This window comes from Ambystoma mexicanum, chromosome 1q, assembly GCF_040938575.1.
Source record: "Ambystoma mexicanum isolate Mex_15411 chromosome 1q, UKY_AmexF1_1, whole genome shotgun sequence".
NCBI classification, from domain to species: Eukaryota; Metazoa; Chordata; class Amphibia; order Caudata; family Ambystomatidae; genus Ambystoma; species Ambystoma mexicanum.
Genome location: NC_090922.1, coordinates 1,405,691,884 through 1,405,707,714, shown reverse-complemented (window position 1 = coordinate 1,405,707,714; position 15,831 = coordinate 1,405,691,884). Strand labels below are relative to the sequence as shown.

The 15,831-nt window shown below is 44.4% G+C and overlaps 1 protein-coding gene across 1 annotated transcript in view; it reads left to right on the top strand.

Moving 5' to 3' along the window:
* The window catches only part of LOC138548298 (vitamin D3 hydroxylase-associated protein-like), a 428,655-nt gene extending 421,254 nt beyond the window's left edge, over positions 1-7,401 (top strand). Inside the window, exon 15 of the mRNA XM_069642266.1 lies at positions 6,467-7,401. Within this exon, the coding sequence (XP_069498367.1) occupies positions 6,467-6,607 (141 nt within the window). The 3' untranslated portion in view covers positions 6,608-7,401. The remainder of the gene's footprint in view (positions 1-6,466) is intronic.
* Positions 7,402-15,831: the final 8,430 nt, after the last annotated feature.

Sequence of the window (15,831 nt, the reverse complement as noted above, 5' to 3'; positions counted from 1 at the left end):
GAGGGATGCTTGTGTAAAGTGATTCTACGTCCAGGGTAACTAGTAAATCCCCTTGTTCGGTTTGTAATGTGTCCAGTTTTTTTATCATAGACGTAGTGTCTTGGACATAGGAGGGCATTTTACTTCTCTAATAGCTCCAACAGCAGCGATTCAGATTCAACTAATGCAGGAGCTGAGAATCCCCAACAATCTTCAAGTTTTCAAGGGAGGGGACAACGAGGCAGACCCCGATACCAAGGTCAACACCCCATGCGCACACGGAACTGGACCCCACGCGCACAACAAACATGGTGATCCCAATCTTTAATCTCAGTGATCACATCCTGTCCTCACACGAAATCAATGTCCTCAGCAAAGGCCTTAGCTTTATTCCCAGCTCCCGAGCTGACATGTTCAACACCGAGGTGGAATTACGTAAATTCTTTCGCACCATCCGTTTACGTTATTTCTTCAGAGATAGCCCTGTAAAAGAACCGCCAAAATCAACAGGCCTAAAACCACCATCTACTTTCACCCCTCTCTCCTCTATGATATGTCCAGAGATCCTATCTTTTGAGAATCGCATCCTTTTAGAAATGCGGAACCTCTTCGACAAACAAACACATTTCAAAAATAACCTCTCGGCCCAACAAAGACTGGCCCTAAAATCATTAGAAAACAATAAGAATTTCCTCATCAAACCAGCAGACAAAGGCGGCGGTATCGTTCTCTGGAGTAATACCCTATACGATACTGAAGTAATAAGACAACTATCGAATACCAAGTTTTACAGACCAATACCGCTGAACCCCACATCTAGGATCCTTTCCGAAGTCACCAGCCTGATGTGTCACGCATACGACGAAGGGTGGATCGACGAGGACGAGAAAGCTTTCCTGGTCAACAACCATCCGATTATTCCAGCATTCTATCTGCTCCCAAAAATCCACAAAAACACAACCAATCCACCTGGGAGACGTATCGTAGCCGGCATCGGATCAGTCCTAGAGCCCTTATCAATCTACGTGGATCACTTCCTAAGGCCTTTCATCAGTAAAATGCCCTCCTATGTCCAAGACACTACGTCTATGATAAAAAAACTGGACACATTACAAACCGAACAAGGGGATTTACTAGTTACCCTGGACGTAGAATCACTTTACACAAGCATCCCTCAAATTGAATGCCTGCAAGTTCTTAAAACCTACTTAGACGAGAGGCGAACAAGTGAACCCCCCACCGCTTTTCTCCTTGAGTGTACCCGATTAGCTCTAACGGAAAATTACTTCATTTTTAAACAATCTTTTTACCAACAATGCCACGGGACCAGCATGGGAGCCACTTTTGCCCCAGATGTGGCAAATTTGTTCATGGACACTTTTGAAAAAAACTCCATCTATAATAAACACAACACCTTTAAAGAATCAATCGGCTGTTGGCTAAGATACATTGATGATGTGTTCATGATTTGGAAAGGGACCGAAGAAAATCTCCACGCGTTCCTGCTTTGGCTAAACTCACAACATGAATGCATCAAATTCACCATGGAATACAGTACAAACCAAATTCCTTTTTTGGACCTAGCAATATCCAAGAACCTAAACAACTCCCTCAGCACCTCTCTATACCGCAAACCCATATCCAAAAATACTCTACTAGAATATTCCAGCTTCCACCCTCTAGGGTTGAAAACCAACTTACCCTATGGCCAATTCTTACGTATCAGACGTAACTGCTCCACACTAACGGAATACGAATCCAAGAGCAAAGAACTTGCTACCCGTCTAAAAGAACGGGGATATCCTAGCCATATCATCCGTCAGGCCAGAAAAAGAGTCAAATACACCAATCGGGAGACTTGCCTCACTCCCACCACCAGAGATCAATCCAACTCTAAAATGACCTGCGTCACCACTTTTACCCCCTTGAGTAACTCAATCAAAAAGGCAGTCCTAAAAAACTGGGACATACTACAGACAGAATCTTTTAAACCAGAAAAACCAAGATTCGCCTTCAAACGGAGTCGCAACCTGAAAGACCGACTTGTACACACGTACACAGAAGTGGATGCTCCCAACAGTACTCAAACCACACTGTGGAACCTCCCGCCTGTGATAGGCCATTTCAAATGCGGCAATTGCTCCGTCTGTAACCTCACGGCCAACCTCAAGACCATCGATCTGAAAGGTAACCAGTGGACCTTCAACTCGTTCACCAACTGTAAAACAAAATGGTGCGTATACATCATCAAATGCCCCTGTGACCTTATCTACATAGGCAAATCCAAGAGAGAAATTCGACAAAGGATCTGCGAACACCGTTCCTGTGTGCGAAACCAAATAGAAGATAAACCACTAGTGGCACACTTCAAGATGATGAATCACACCCATAACGACATCTTCTGGGCAATATTGCAAACAGTAGGCAACCCTTCCCGCGGAGGCAACAGGGACCTTGCCCTACGTAAACTTGAGCAAAAATGGATTTATCGCCTGGATTCTGTGAGACAGGGTCTTAATATTTCCATTGAATGGAACTTGTTCTTCAATAAGTGAAGTCACATCCCATTGCTCCCTTCATTGAGCTTTAACCACGCCATGATTACCCATACACCCACTTGTCTCCTCTATCCAGTGGAGTACGCTCCCTTCAGCTGCCCAAAAAATTTTCGAATTTACGAAGTTTAATATAACAGAGCATTTTTCAAGGTCACCTGTCTACAAAGAAAAGACACAGCAATAGCATACTGTTTATATCTGTAAATGCATTCGGAGGCACTATGTTATAGAGTGCAGTAATGTTTCTCTGCTTTACACTGTAACATATGCCTAGATATGAAACCCTACACTGTTGGCATCATAACAATACAAGTACTTATTGACTCTATTGTTATAAATAATTCTGCTTGCATGTAGGTAACTCGATCTCCTTGTTTGATGTTTCAAGGAGAAAAAAAGATTATGCATTTCCATGTTTCAATTGTGTCCACTACCAAACATGACCAACAAGCATGCGCGAAACTACGCACTGATTACGACCGCGCCCACCACGTACACTACTCCCAGACGCATGCGCAGTGCCTGAAAGCACTACGGCCTCGTTTTAACTGCTGACATGCGCAGTCAGTCAGGCATACCCGACGACAGTGACACAGCTCTTTTCCCGACTGGGACACGGGTAAGTCTCTTGGCACAGCTCTCTCCCCTCGCATTGTGTGCACCACCTTTCGCAATTACCGTAGGTTCCGCCTTAAATTCACCCTTGTTGTCTAGATCTCTGGATCACTCATAACCGACTTCCGGCATTTTTAAAACAACACTATATAACGGACTCGCAATTATTGCGTTCTTGTATCAATCCACCGCTTGCCTCATTTTAACTTTGGAGAATCAGTCATGAATGTTTCTTCACTTTAGACACCTAGCCTTGGCCGCCCACTGTACACTAGCTCGATAAAACCATTTGTACAGTCACGGCCCCTGCATAGATTAATTCTTACCAGTCAATTTCGACTCCCTTTTGACTTAGATCAGGGCCTCTGACATCTGCAGATCGACCCCTACAGCCGCAATTCCAGCAGCTGCTTTCTACTCAGACCACAGCCATGGCGCTAATCAACATTCATATGGTAGGTCCCTTGCCTTGCTTTTTCTCACCAATGTACGTAATCTAGATTCACCGTTTTAACATAGCCTCTTTTACACTAGGATGACGCCCCACTTATTCACCCAGTCTGAAATCGACCTCCAAGTCCTGAAGACAGTTCGGTATCCTGTGCAGCGCTGCTCCAATTCTATCAGCCACTGCCTCTTTTCACCTATCTACCGAACCAGAAACACATACTCAAGTGTCGACAAAGTTAATGTGTTGTGAAAGTAAACAACACAGAAAATAGACTGTCACTACGTTTTACTAACCCACTATAATGCAGATCTATTGTATGCATATATGCCACATAGTGGCACAAAAAACTCAAAAAATGTCTTTTTGTTAAATAAATTTACATTGTATTGTTCCTCCACGGTGATTTTTTGTGTTCTGAGCTAGTAATAATCTAGCTCTTTTTGCAAGGTTCCAGTAACCTCCTACCAAGCTATTGGCTTGGGAAGCCTTTGACTCAACCCTCTCGTATCTCTGTACTTCTCTACCCTCTTGAGTCAGGCCCCCTAAAAAAGAGGGTTCGCCCATTTTTGTTCCTTTTCTCACACATATACAGACATCATACATTCACACAATGCCATCACTTCACACACCCCACATAAACACACACACACACACACACACCTGCCTTTTACTTACCTTTGGGCAGCAGCAGTGTCATTTTCTTCACAGGTCGTCACTGGGACACAGGCTGTGGAGCTCAGGTCAGGAGTCAGGTCCCCACCTTACCCCACCCTCCTCATGCCCTGAATAAGCCTGGGGCAGGGTCAGCATTTCGGAAAAATAATGCCATGACAGGGTCACTCTTACATCAATTATAGGGCAGCAGCTGAGACAGAGCCATGTGTTGACAAATTTACTGACACATATATTTACATTTTCTTTGCAAATGCAAAGAGTAGATTTGCATTATGTGTATAAAAACATATTTTTTGTGAAGTACATTTTTGGGAGCCGTTGGGAACCGGTTAGTCTTTAAAATAAAATTAGGGGGCAATGTCCTAGTGCCCCCAATTGATGAGTCATGCCTGGGACGGATGCTCAGCGAGCACAGATTATTTTCGGGCTGAAAACAAAAAAGCAATATCTTCTAATGGCTGAGCCTTTTACAATAATCTTTGGATATTTCTCTAGTTGACAACATGATGCAGAGGAAACAACTCTGCACTATTTCAGCATCTATGCCCAGCAGGTGATATTGGTATCATCATTTTAGGAGTTGTTCTGGTTTCTTCACCAGAAGTCTGAGATACTGGTAAGGAGAAGAGGATTGAGAGGGCGGATTACAATATGATGGATTTGTATGCAACACAGTGGAACTCCTTCTCCAAGTCCCTGGATCACCAATAAACATGCTAGTGACAAGCTTAAAGGTGTTACGCCTGTCCTAATACTTTTACTAAGTCTCCTGGGCATTCGTGTGGTTGTTTAAGGAGGAGGAGGAACATGGACTGGGAATTACATTTCCACCACCCTTTCCCGATCCGCCTCGAAAAACCACTTGATTTTACGCCAGCCATTGTAAAGGCTGCCTGCCATGAAGTGTAAAAACAAAGGCATGCAGGTGATTATGCCTGCGTTTACACCTTTGTTTTGCACTTCAAAATGCAAAAGCACAGAGGGCACCTGTTTGCAAGAAAGCGTAAACGTAACGGGTCCCTGCATGTAATTTATGATTTTTTACTAAATTAGCTCTAATTAGGACAGTATTCATTGTGAGGTATGGTACCATTCCCTCCGTCGTGGCACAACCAATTATGGCAGCATGACATTTTGCTTTGTACACCAGCTTAAAGTATGCAGATACAATAGGAATCCATTGCAAGCAAGGTCTGCTGTGCATAAATGTGAGGCAGTAGTTGTTCATTTTGCACTACAAAGTGCAAAAAAGTGCATACAGGTTGTCTGCATCTACACCTTCTATTTGCACTTCGTATTGCAAGTGACACGAGGCGCACAGATAGGACCTGTTTGCATGTAAGTGCAAATGTAACAGGCCCCCCTCTGTACAATTCGCCCATTTAAGTAAAATGTTCTCCAGTGAGCTATTGAATGTAGGCAGAGTACTACAGCAAAATTGACCCCTGAACTGACTAGAAAGCATCTCCCTCTCACCCTGTAGCTACAGCACCTGATATCAGTCCCCCTCTTTGAGCGCTATGTGGACGTTGTCGGTAAAATATCTTGCTATAGGGGGATAGGGGTCATATCATAAAAAATGTTTAAGACTCAGCTACTGTACCGTACAATAGAATATTATTTCATTCCATGTGTTAATATCCCTGCAATAATATCACCATACAAGAATGGTGCCATATTTTTGCGTTGATATTAACCCATTAAACCTGCAGGGGACATCCCTGCAACCCACATATTATTTTAAAGGTACCAGGGTACACCCCTGCAACCCCTGCTCCCATTTACCCCAAAAATTATCCCCACTAATAATATCGCCTATAGCCGTTCCCGATGATCATATATATGGCGATATTATTGGTGGGGATAATATCACCTGATACCTATTTTTTGCAATCAGCTGTCATTTCGCTTTGCACGATTTCATGCACATTTGGAATGCCACCTTTACGACTCTCCAGCAATTTACCAGCTTCCTGGGGATTAGTTAGTTATGGAAGGCCTCCTATCTAATACATTTGCTTATTTTCTATTCCATTTTTCTGTTTATTGTTTTACTTTATTTTTCTTGCATTTTTCTTGATCTATTGTGCAACACACATACTCTATGAAAAGATGTCCAATATAATAAGTATTAAACTGGTTTTCTGATTTCATATGTATGTTATACACATTTGTATTTTTGCTGCAGGCTGTGGAAGATGGGGTTGGACTCCCAGTGGCTGTGCAGTGTGTGGCTTTGCCCTGGCAAGAAGAGCTGTGCCTTCGTTTCATGAAGGAGGTGGAGACCCTGGTGCTTGAGGAGCACAGAAGAGCCAAAAACCTTTTATGATAACCTATGATTCTTACACCACATAGGGAATCACCTTTAGAGACATGGAAATTGGTGCAAGCTCTGACAAATCAGCAGCATTCAAAGAGCACTGGCAGGAGATGTTCCTATAATGTAAGGCTCTAATATTGGTTATATTTTTGAGGTTTGTGAAGAATCAAACATTGATCTGATGGATGTTAGTTTGGGAAGACCTTAACCGGGCATCATGCAATGAAGTGACGTCAGCTGCATCGAACGCAGTACTCATCGACAAGATGCTTCGGTGGAGTCCATCTCAGTGATGGCAACCCTGAGCAGGCAGCACTCACCTTGAATCCGTTGTTGATCTTTCTTTGAAAATCAATTTTCTGGGGATTTGTCTTAAACATTTTTCTGTAAAACCATGTGTGGAGCTAATTAGGAGCTACCACCTTATTTGGCTATGTACTGAATCAGAACGTAAGATGAGGACTACTGATGCGCGCCGTAAAGATGGTGCCGCTGCCGGTCAAACCTATACGGCCATCTTTCTAATCCTGAGGGCAGAGTAACGGTATAATATCCCCAATCTTTCCACCGTCTGCTCTAGAAGATAGAGCAAATATCACCAGGGAATATTGGTAGAACATACTAAGAGTTTGCTGGCCCATGAAATCCAACACATAACATGATAAAATGTATAGATGGATAAATGATTCTTATTTTTCTATACTGCCAAGTCCACTTTTTAGATGGAAACCTTTTTCTAACAAAACATGGTGCTGAGTGAGAACATGTATTTTAATAAATATACAGCTGTGCCCCTTTATAATGCAACCTCCCCTCGCGTCTTGATTTGTTGGAAGCCTTTCTAATTGGTTCACCGAGCGCGCATGCTGCCTTTTGGAGCTGAATAGATGGGCAGCAAGAAATTGGAAGGGGGTGGCAGGTCCACAGGGAAACCTGCTTCTAATGGTGTTTTCATGCGAATGTGTAATGTCATTACTTAAAATGTACTTTTGATGATCTAGATGTTCATTCATTGCAATCCCTTCCTAAACCAGGAGAATCTAGGACCAAAAAAGGTGCCTAAACACATATTATTTGTTTCTCTGTGAATACCGCAATACCTCTCTCACTATATATATTACACGGCCTGCGGTAGTGGCCGTGTAGTTATGGTTAAGTTGCTAAACCCACAGGAAGAGCACTTTTTGGGTGGCTTATAACTTCGCTCTCCTTGGACGAATCCCCACCAAACTTTGCAAATCAAGTATGTAGCCCGCTCTGAATTCTTTTGGCACGTTTGGAGAGGTTTCTTCAAGGGGGGCAAAGTTAAAGGGGAGGTCCCGTATTTTATTTTCTTCAATAGACTGAATGGAAAAAAAATTGCTTACGCCTACAGCCCAAACCGCTGGATGGATTTTCACCAAATTTGCAGCATGAGCGCCGGCTTGGTTTTGAAAGCGTGCTTTAGTAAATTTGGTGAAAATCTGTCTAGCAGTTCTTTAAAAAACAGGCAACATGTAGGTCAAAATAATTTGTGATATCTGGCTCTGCTCCGCGGACCCATTTACCTGTTCGGTCCGTGGACAGGCATACAATTGGTCTAGAGGGTGACGTGATGTTCGCAGACATCGGACACAACCCCTGATTGGATGGTTAAAAGCGTGAAGTGCGTCAGATTTTTTAAAACGCCTGCCATGTTGGATTCGCAGACTTCGGCTGATGTCCACGGACATCGTAGTAGAAACATATAAAAAAACACAACTTCCATTCGTCAAACTTATCAAACAATCTCTGAGGAGTTGAGGGGTGATGTGGATGGGATGGAATATGACCATAGGAAGCCCCAACATGGCTGGTTTTCACTGCTAAAGTCCACGAACGGTCTGGATGTTCGCGAACAGTCCCGTGAAGTTCGGGGGCACTTCAGATGTTCGGGAGCAGTTCTTGAATGGCTTATAACTTTGGTACCACTCAATGAAACTGCATTCTAGACGTGGTACTGAAAGGCTTTACAAAGTTTGGTAGGATTCTGTAAAGTGGGGGCGAAATTAGAGGGGGGGTCCCAAAATAATGTAAAGACTTGTAAATGTAGTGTCATTTGACGAATCTGTTTAAAAGTTTTGCAAGACGATTTTAAATCTATATATACATGTTCTTGCAGTTTGGTGGGATTCTCTCAAGAGGGGTCAAAATCAGTGGGGGGGGTCCCAAAATATTGTAAAGGCTTATAAATGTGGTGCCATTTGACGAATCTGCACAAAGGTTTGCAAAAAGATTTTAAATCTAGATATAAATGTTTTTGTAAAGTTTGGTGGGGTTTCCTCAAGAGGGGGCTACATTAGAGGGGGGTTCAACATTTTTAGATGGCTTATAACTTTGTTGCCTTTTGACGAATGTGTACAAAATTTTTTAGAAGCATTATAGACCCAACCTTGAATGGATTTTGTCAAGTTAGAGGCTAAGTTATATGACTATTGAATGTACCTACATTTTGACACTTTTGGAAAAAAGAAAACATGAGCGGATTTCAAGCAAACTCATGTAAGGAGCATTGGCAAGGAACTGAAAGCATGGTTTTGCAAATGTGCCTGTGTTTTATTTTTGTGTCATAATTCAGGTACAAAAAATAGAGATATACCTTTGGTGACTGAGGTAAATCCTGTGGCCATAGGCATTGGCCAGATTGTGCGGGTCATGGTATGAGGTCTTGACCTGGACAAAAAGGCTACTGGCCTTAAACGCGAGGGATGACAAATGGTGTTAAAGTAGCCATGTCCACCTGGGACCGGCTATGTGATAAAGTTATTCGAAAGTAGGATAGGTTTGAAAGGGAAAGAAAATGTTCTCGTGGTAATATGGTCATAGGGTTCTGACTCTGCCTTCTGCAGGCTGCCATGGAAAGGGAAGAGGGGCTCTTTACTGAGCACCACCTTCTCTTTCCATGGTGGCCATCTTGGAAAAGGAATTTCCTTCCAACAGTGGGACGGCGCACCCGGTTCCTGCTTTGGGAACTAGGGGTGCTAATTGCCTTTATCCCCCATTGCAGGGGGTGTAATGGAGGATAATGGTCCAGAGCCCTCATTATTTATTTATTTATTTATAACGCGGCGAAGCCTGCAGGCATCAGGGTGCACACAGACACACTTCGCTTGGGCCGATGGAACACGGGTTGAACGCCACATTATTCCCATTAGCATAACACAAAATGCTAATGGAAATGTTGGGAAAACTTGTTGAGTCTATGTATGGTCACGTGGCACTGTCCGGAAGGTTCACAGTCACATCAGATGTTCGTAGACGTCGACGGAAGCAAAAACAGTGGAAAAAGTATAGAAGTGTTAAAAATGATGCTAGATGGTGGGACGTGGCAGAGATTTAAGGTGAAACGTTGTAAATTGGACAAAAAAGTTGCTATATTTGGCTAAGTTTGATATTAGTAAGTTGTAGGAAAATAGCATGCACTGGTAAAAACCCATGGAATTCTCGGAAACAAACTTTGTTAAAGAAACGTTATGGTTAAGTTGCACTAATAAAAACCTATACAATTCAATGAAAAAACTTTGTTAAAAGGACTTTATGGTTAAGTTCCACTAATAAAAACCTATGGAATGCAATGAAAAAACTTAGTTAAGGGGACGTTATGGTTAAGTTTCACTAATAAAAACCTATGAATTCCCATGGAAAAACATTGTTACAGGGATGTTATGGTTACAGGTAAAAATGAAAAACCTCAGAAATTCGCCAGTTATGGTAAGCTGAGCAACCATAACTCGCGCCACCACCGTGCATTGCTAAGACTAACAACCAGGACTAGGGAGGCAGGAGGACACTAAGTTACATTTGGGAGTTGGAGGTGGGCTAGGGACAGAGTATGCAAAATAAAGCTTTGCCATACCCTGAGGTACTGAAGGAATAACCGCGGCTACCTGACTTCACAGGTGAAACTGCTGTCGGGGTGATTCTCCGCGGACCTCCGGGCTGGGGAGGCCCCAACTCCTCCCCAGACACACACAAGATGCAAGGCGAGTACTGCTGTTTATTACAATAACGGCAGGGATGGGTCTCGGTTTGTATGCATCCAATGAGACTCTCGTTGTTAGTGGGGCTTGCATACCCTTTTTACAGCAGTATGATGCGCTACTCGTGTCACCTGGGAAAAATCGTCACTCTGGATTGGTTCCCCGAGTGGTAGGGTTAGTATATATCCCCTATGGGAAGAAATGTCAGTGGATAAGGACGGGTCAGGTGGTACACTTGGGCTGTCCCTAACAGTTTTTACTTTAGAATTGTTACAGGGGGACCCTTGGTGATAGGCTAAGAGTACTGGCGTCAGAAATAAGCCCCCCTGTATTCTGATTGGTTCTCCCGCGAGCCCCCAAGTCTGGGACCATCGTCGTTCCCAGCTCGCGGTGTACCTGTCATTAGCAACAATGTGCAACTATGTGTTTATGCAGACAACGAAAGGTCTGCTCATGGGCTTGTGAGCGGGTCTTTCCCATCGCTGTAGGTGTCCATCTTGCCGCTTCGTTGTTGCAACTTGTGTCCCAAATGTGGGACCCTGGCGACTGTCTGTCTCATGAGCATGGCACCTTGTCAGTTCAGCCTGGTCACGTGTGGAGAGACCGTAGCTGGAGCAGAATTATGAGCATTAGTTTTTGTATTTCGCCTCTGAGGGCTTGGCACTTACAGGTGTAACCTTGGTGCTGGGCTTGCGGCATGCGAGTTGCAACATCGTGGCCTTGGCTGTGAGCCCTCGTTGGAGGCTCGTTCTGCATGGTCAGCATTTGTACTCTTGTTGCTGAGAGGATTTTCATGGCGAGGCTCCTGTCTGGAACTCTTGCTTGTGGCCTACTCGGGCCTTGTTCATGGGTGGCGGTACATAATCCATAGTATGGAGGTCGCAGGGTGACAGAGTGTCACAAGCGAGCATTAAATATACACGGTGGTGTCTGTCATGGGGATGGGTGGAAGAGAAAGCGTCAGCACGCATGTACTCGAGCTCTTCATGCGTCTTGTGTTTCTGCGGTGCTGTAAAAGGCCTGTGTGAAAAATAACAATGATGCACGTCAGTGTGTGTGTCAGTCCCCTACGTCATAGCACTGAGTATGTTCTTCATGTAGGTTGGTGTGTGAGTGACCAGTGTGCATGGTGGCATGTGTGTTCTTGTCTGTTGGCTATGTCGTCATGAAATCTCTACTGATGTGGTTACTTATGGCTGTTGTTCTAGTCGAGCTGGTCCATGTTGCAGGCGTCGTCTTGAGCCTGCCGCGCTGGTGGGCACACTCCTCTTATGTTTAGGTTTCTGAACCAGGGTATTTTGTCATCTGGTAGGTAAATTAACTCCTCTCGTGGGGGGTGTCTGGGTCGTGATCCCCTAGGCCATGGTCTGGATGAGATTGGGGGTAGGGTGTTATCCCATTCTCCTACTTCAGTCCCCCCTCTGGTCGACTTGTTGACCACAAAATCATCCTTTCCCTTATCTCCTTTCACTCTCCATACTTTCGTTATTCCGGCCAGGTGTCCATAGTGGTTGACATGATCTTCAAATGACCAATACATATAAACACAGGCGCCACCTGGTTTGCAATAGACCCATCTTACAACATAGCTCCTCGGGTTCCTTGGGTTCTCCACTTTCACAGATGGTGGGTCTATGAGGGTGTCCAATATTTGTTTGCGCAGTCTCTCACGTTCCTGTATAATCATGTCTGTGTGCTTGTCATCTTCAGCTGGTAGTAGGGCGTGCATGCCGACCATCTCCATCATTTTGTTCGTTGTACATGCTTTTCTAGCTTTCCAGAACTTTATTACGATCAACACAGCTGTCGCCAGTATTATGCATCCTACTATTAGCTTCAGCCCATCTGACAGCCATGAAGGCATCCATGACCATAGAAATGAAAACCAGCTGCCATCTTTCTCTACTCCTTTACTTTCTTCCACCATTTTGGAGTGCATCAGGGCGAGTTGTGATACTGCTTCAGTAAGTGTTCCATTGTCTGCGTCATTCGCAGGGATGAATGTGCAACATGATTGTGCTACTTTTTCCACAAACTCCTCCTTCCATCGCCGTGAGAAGGTCTAGCACAGACCTGTTTTATAGTGCTACCATTCTTACTGCTCTCCCTTCTTCTTTTATCGTGTTGAATCCATTGACAGTCAAATTTATTGTCATCATCAGCTCCCATCTGGTGATCTGTAACCATTTTGCATTTGCATATGCCTGCAGTCCTGGGTGTATTATGGATGAGAAGAACATTGCTGCTCTGCTAAATAGTCTGTGTTCTGGTGGGATGGAGGCGAGAGCTGTTTCCGATCTTCCCCACAGGTAGTTTCCCGTCAGGGGTTCTCCTTGTCTTTTCACTCTTGGCAAAATGTTATTGTTGTTGTTCTCGTCGTCTTCTTCTGATTGTACAGATCTTTTCCTCCTTTTGTTCCCTTCGTCCATCTGGGGGAAGTTGGCCATGTTGACATGTTTCTGAGGCACAACGAGGGATGGCACATTGGTGTGCACCACAGTGCATATTCCATTCCATGATGGAGGCAAGGTGTGGTATGCCTTATCGCCACAGGCCCAATAGTGGTCCATTAGAACTGCTGTGCCGGCACCCCCCTCTGGTATCTCTGTCGTTCTTTCACAGTTGGTGTTATATCCCACATCCACATTGCCGTTGTGTTGATAGCACAGTGCGGGTGCAGTTAACGGTAGTATACTTATTGGATCTTCGTCCTTCTCCAGCCACGTCAGCATCGGTACATATTTGACCCACATCGTCCAACATCTATCGTTGTGCTCTTTTATAGAGGTAATATTTTCTCGTGTTATAATATTGCTCCCAGCCACTCCGATTTCCCATCCGTCATTCGTATATATTTTCCCAGTTATTGTCATTAGAGGTTTTTCCCAACACCCTTGTTCACCAGCAATTTCGCTGGCATACCAATCACACGGCAGGTATTGTAACGTTACTTTCTTTGTTTCTCCTCTTTCGGGACCATCCGTCATATATCTGAAATATTCAGTATGTAGGCTCCTTTTATGGTACATCAGATATGTTTTGAGGAAATTATTTTCGTATGGATATGTGTCCCTCGTTTTCCATTAAAGTGTCACCACTGTCCCTTGAAATTGTCCTTTTGTTTGGAATAGTGCCAAATATATCAGACATTACACTGTTTTTGCTTGTACTTCAGTAGCTACAAATGTTCTTGATGCGCTCATAGCATATGGGATCAACGAGCACACATAGCAGTTGTCCTCAGTTGTCTGCTTACCAATTTTGGTCATGTGCTGATACCACATGTTGTTTGAGACGTGTGCTGAATCTGTGAGGTATGTGTCAATTCCCTTATCATCTCCATATGTGCTGCATTTTACCCTATGTTCCTTACTTCTGGGGTTGCTTGTACCACCTAACACTGTAACTGTTGCAGCCGTGGGAGAGGGTAAGTTAGTTTTGGGTACAGCCATCATATCGTAAGCATAGTGTTTCTGCCAAACAGAGGCAGCCAATAGACCAGTGACAACCAACACACCTATGAACTTTATTACAATAGCTAATCTCACTGGCATTTTTGCTCTTACCTTTGCTGCTGTCCTGCAGCTTATTCTTGTGATGTTAAAGATGCCCGCCTGAAAAATCGGAAAATATGCGTTATTTGGTTAGTTTTCTTTAGTCAAGCTCTGCCTATCAGATAGTCATTTAGTGCCCAGGCGAACAGCTGTTCCCACGCTAATCTCAGCGACCTATCTCTCAGAGTTGGTAAGTGCTCGTGGAGATGTGGGAATGATTGTTCTATGGCCAAAATGAACGTGTTGTAGTACACGCGTACCCTTCTCTTTTTTAGATACTTTGGTCTCTTTATATGGTATACAAATTGGTGTGACAGGGTCTCAGGGGTGTTATCATCTGTGGGTAGCATTTACTCCTGGGCAGAACACGACGTTAGTTACTTCACTTTTTATACAACGCAGTAATATGCGGTACCTGCATGTGCGAGATAAAAAGAGAGCATACATGTGTTTTTATGTGTGTGCAGCATTCAAGCTATACAATGTCCTTTATTCGGTGATGGCAGGGACGGGGCTGGGCGGGGCAGAGGTTTGAGATCTCGTGACCATGGGGTGTGCTATGGGTGATTGTCCAAAGTCTATGGCTGTGTCTGTGGCTGGGGAGGGGTCAGGGACAGTGTCACAATTGTCCTTTGTTGCTGTTGCTGTGTCTTTGTCGTTGGTATTGCTGATGCTGTTGTTGTTGCAGTGGCCCTGTCGCCAACGCGAGGGCGGGTCTGGCCTTTGTAGGGCTCGACGTCATGGAGGTGTTTCCAGACTCTTTTGTCGGCTAGTTTAATGGCTCTGGGAGCCACTGCTTCCACCAGGTGGGGCCCCGTGAACCTGGGGCTGTTCCACTTTCTGTTGAAATTGCGGAGGAGAACATGGTCTCCTTCCGCAATAGTCCACTGTTTTTGCTGCTCTTATTCCTCGTTTGTTTCTTCTGGTTGGGTGATCTTCGACCCGCCCCGCGTGCTCTCGAGCTGTTGAGAGATAAAGGCAACACTAGTAATCAAGGAAGACACCTATTCGTACATTTCATCACCAAAAACATTTGCAGAGCTGTCATAGTCGGTGAAGGCCCTTGACGCTGGTGTTAATGGAAGGTACATCTGACGTCCAGTCACCACCTCGTGGGGAGTGAGGTAGTGATCAGATCCTGGCCTATTTCTCAGCTCAAACAGTGCCAAGGGGAGGCAGTACAACCAGCTTTTCTTAGTTGTCTGCTGTATTTTGGCAATCTATTCTTTTAGCAGGCCGTTCAGGCGTTCACAGATACCGTTAGCCTGCGGGTGGTATGCGCACGTGAATTTATGTTTTATATCAAGCATTGCAGTTATGTGCTCGAACATCTCATTAGCAAAGTGTGGGCCATTGTCTGACCACAGCACTTCGCACACTCCCCACCTTGGGAAAACCTCCCTCACCAAGAATTTAGCTGCTCTGAATGCATCCGCATGAGAGCAGGGTCCAGCCTCAATCCACCTTGAAAATGGGCACACCACAACAATCATGTATCTTTGTCCTTGACATACATTGATCATGTCAACGTAGTCAATGTGTTAGTGCAGGAAGGGTCCTTCTGGCTGGGGTATAGTACCTTTTATCACTTGCAGCGTGTGACCAGCTGTAAAGTGTTGGCACGTTAGGCAATTGCTGATAAATGTTGCAACATGTGAATTTAGCTTGCGACAGAACCAGG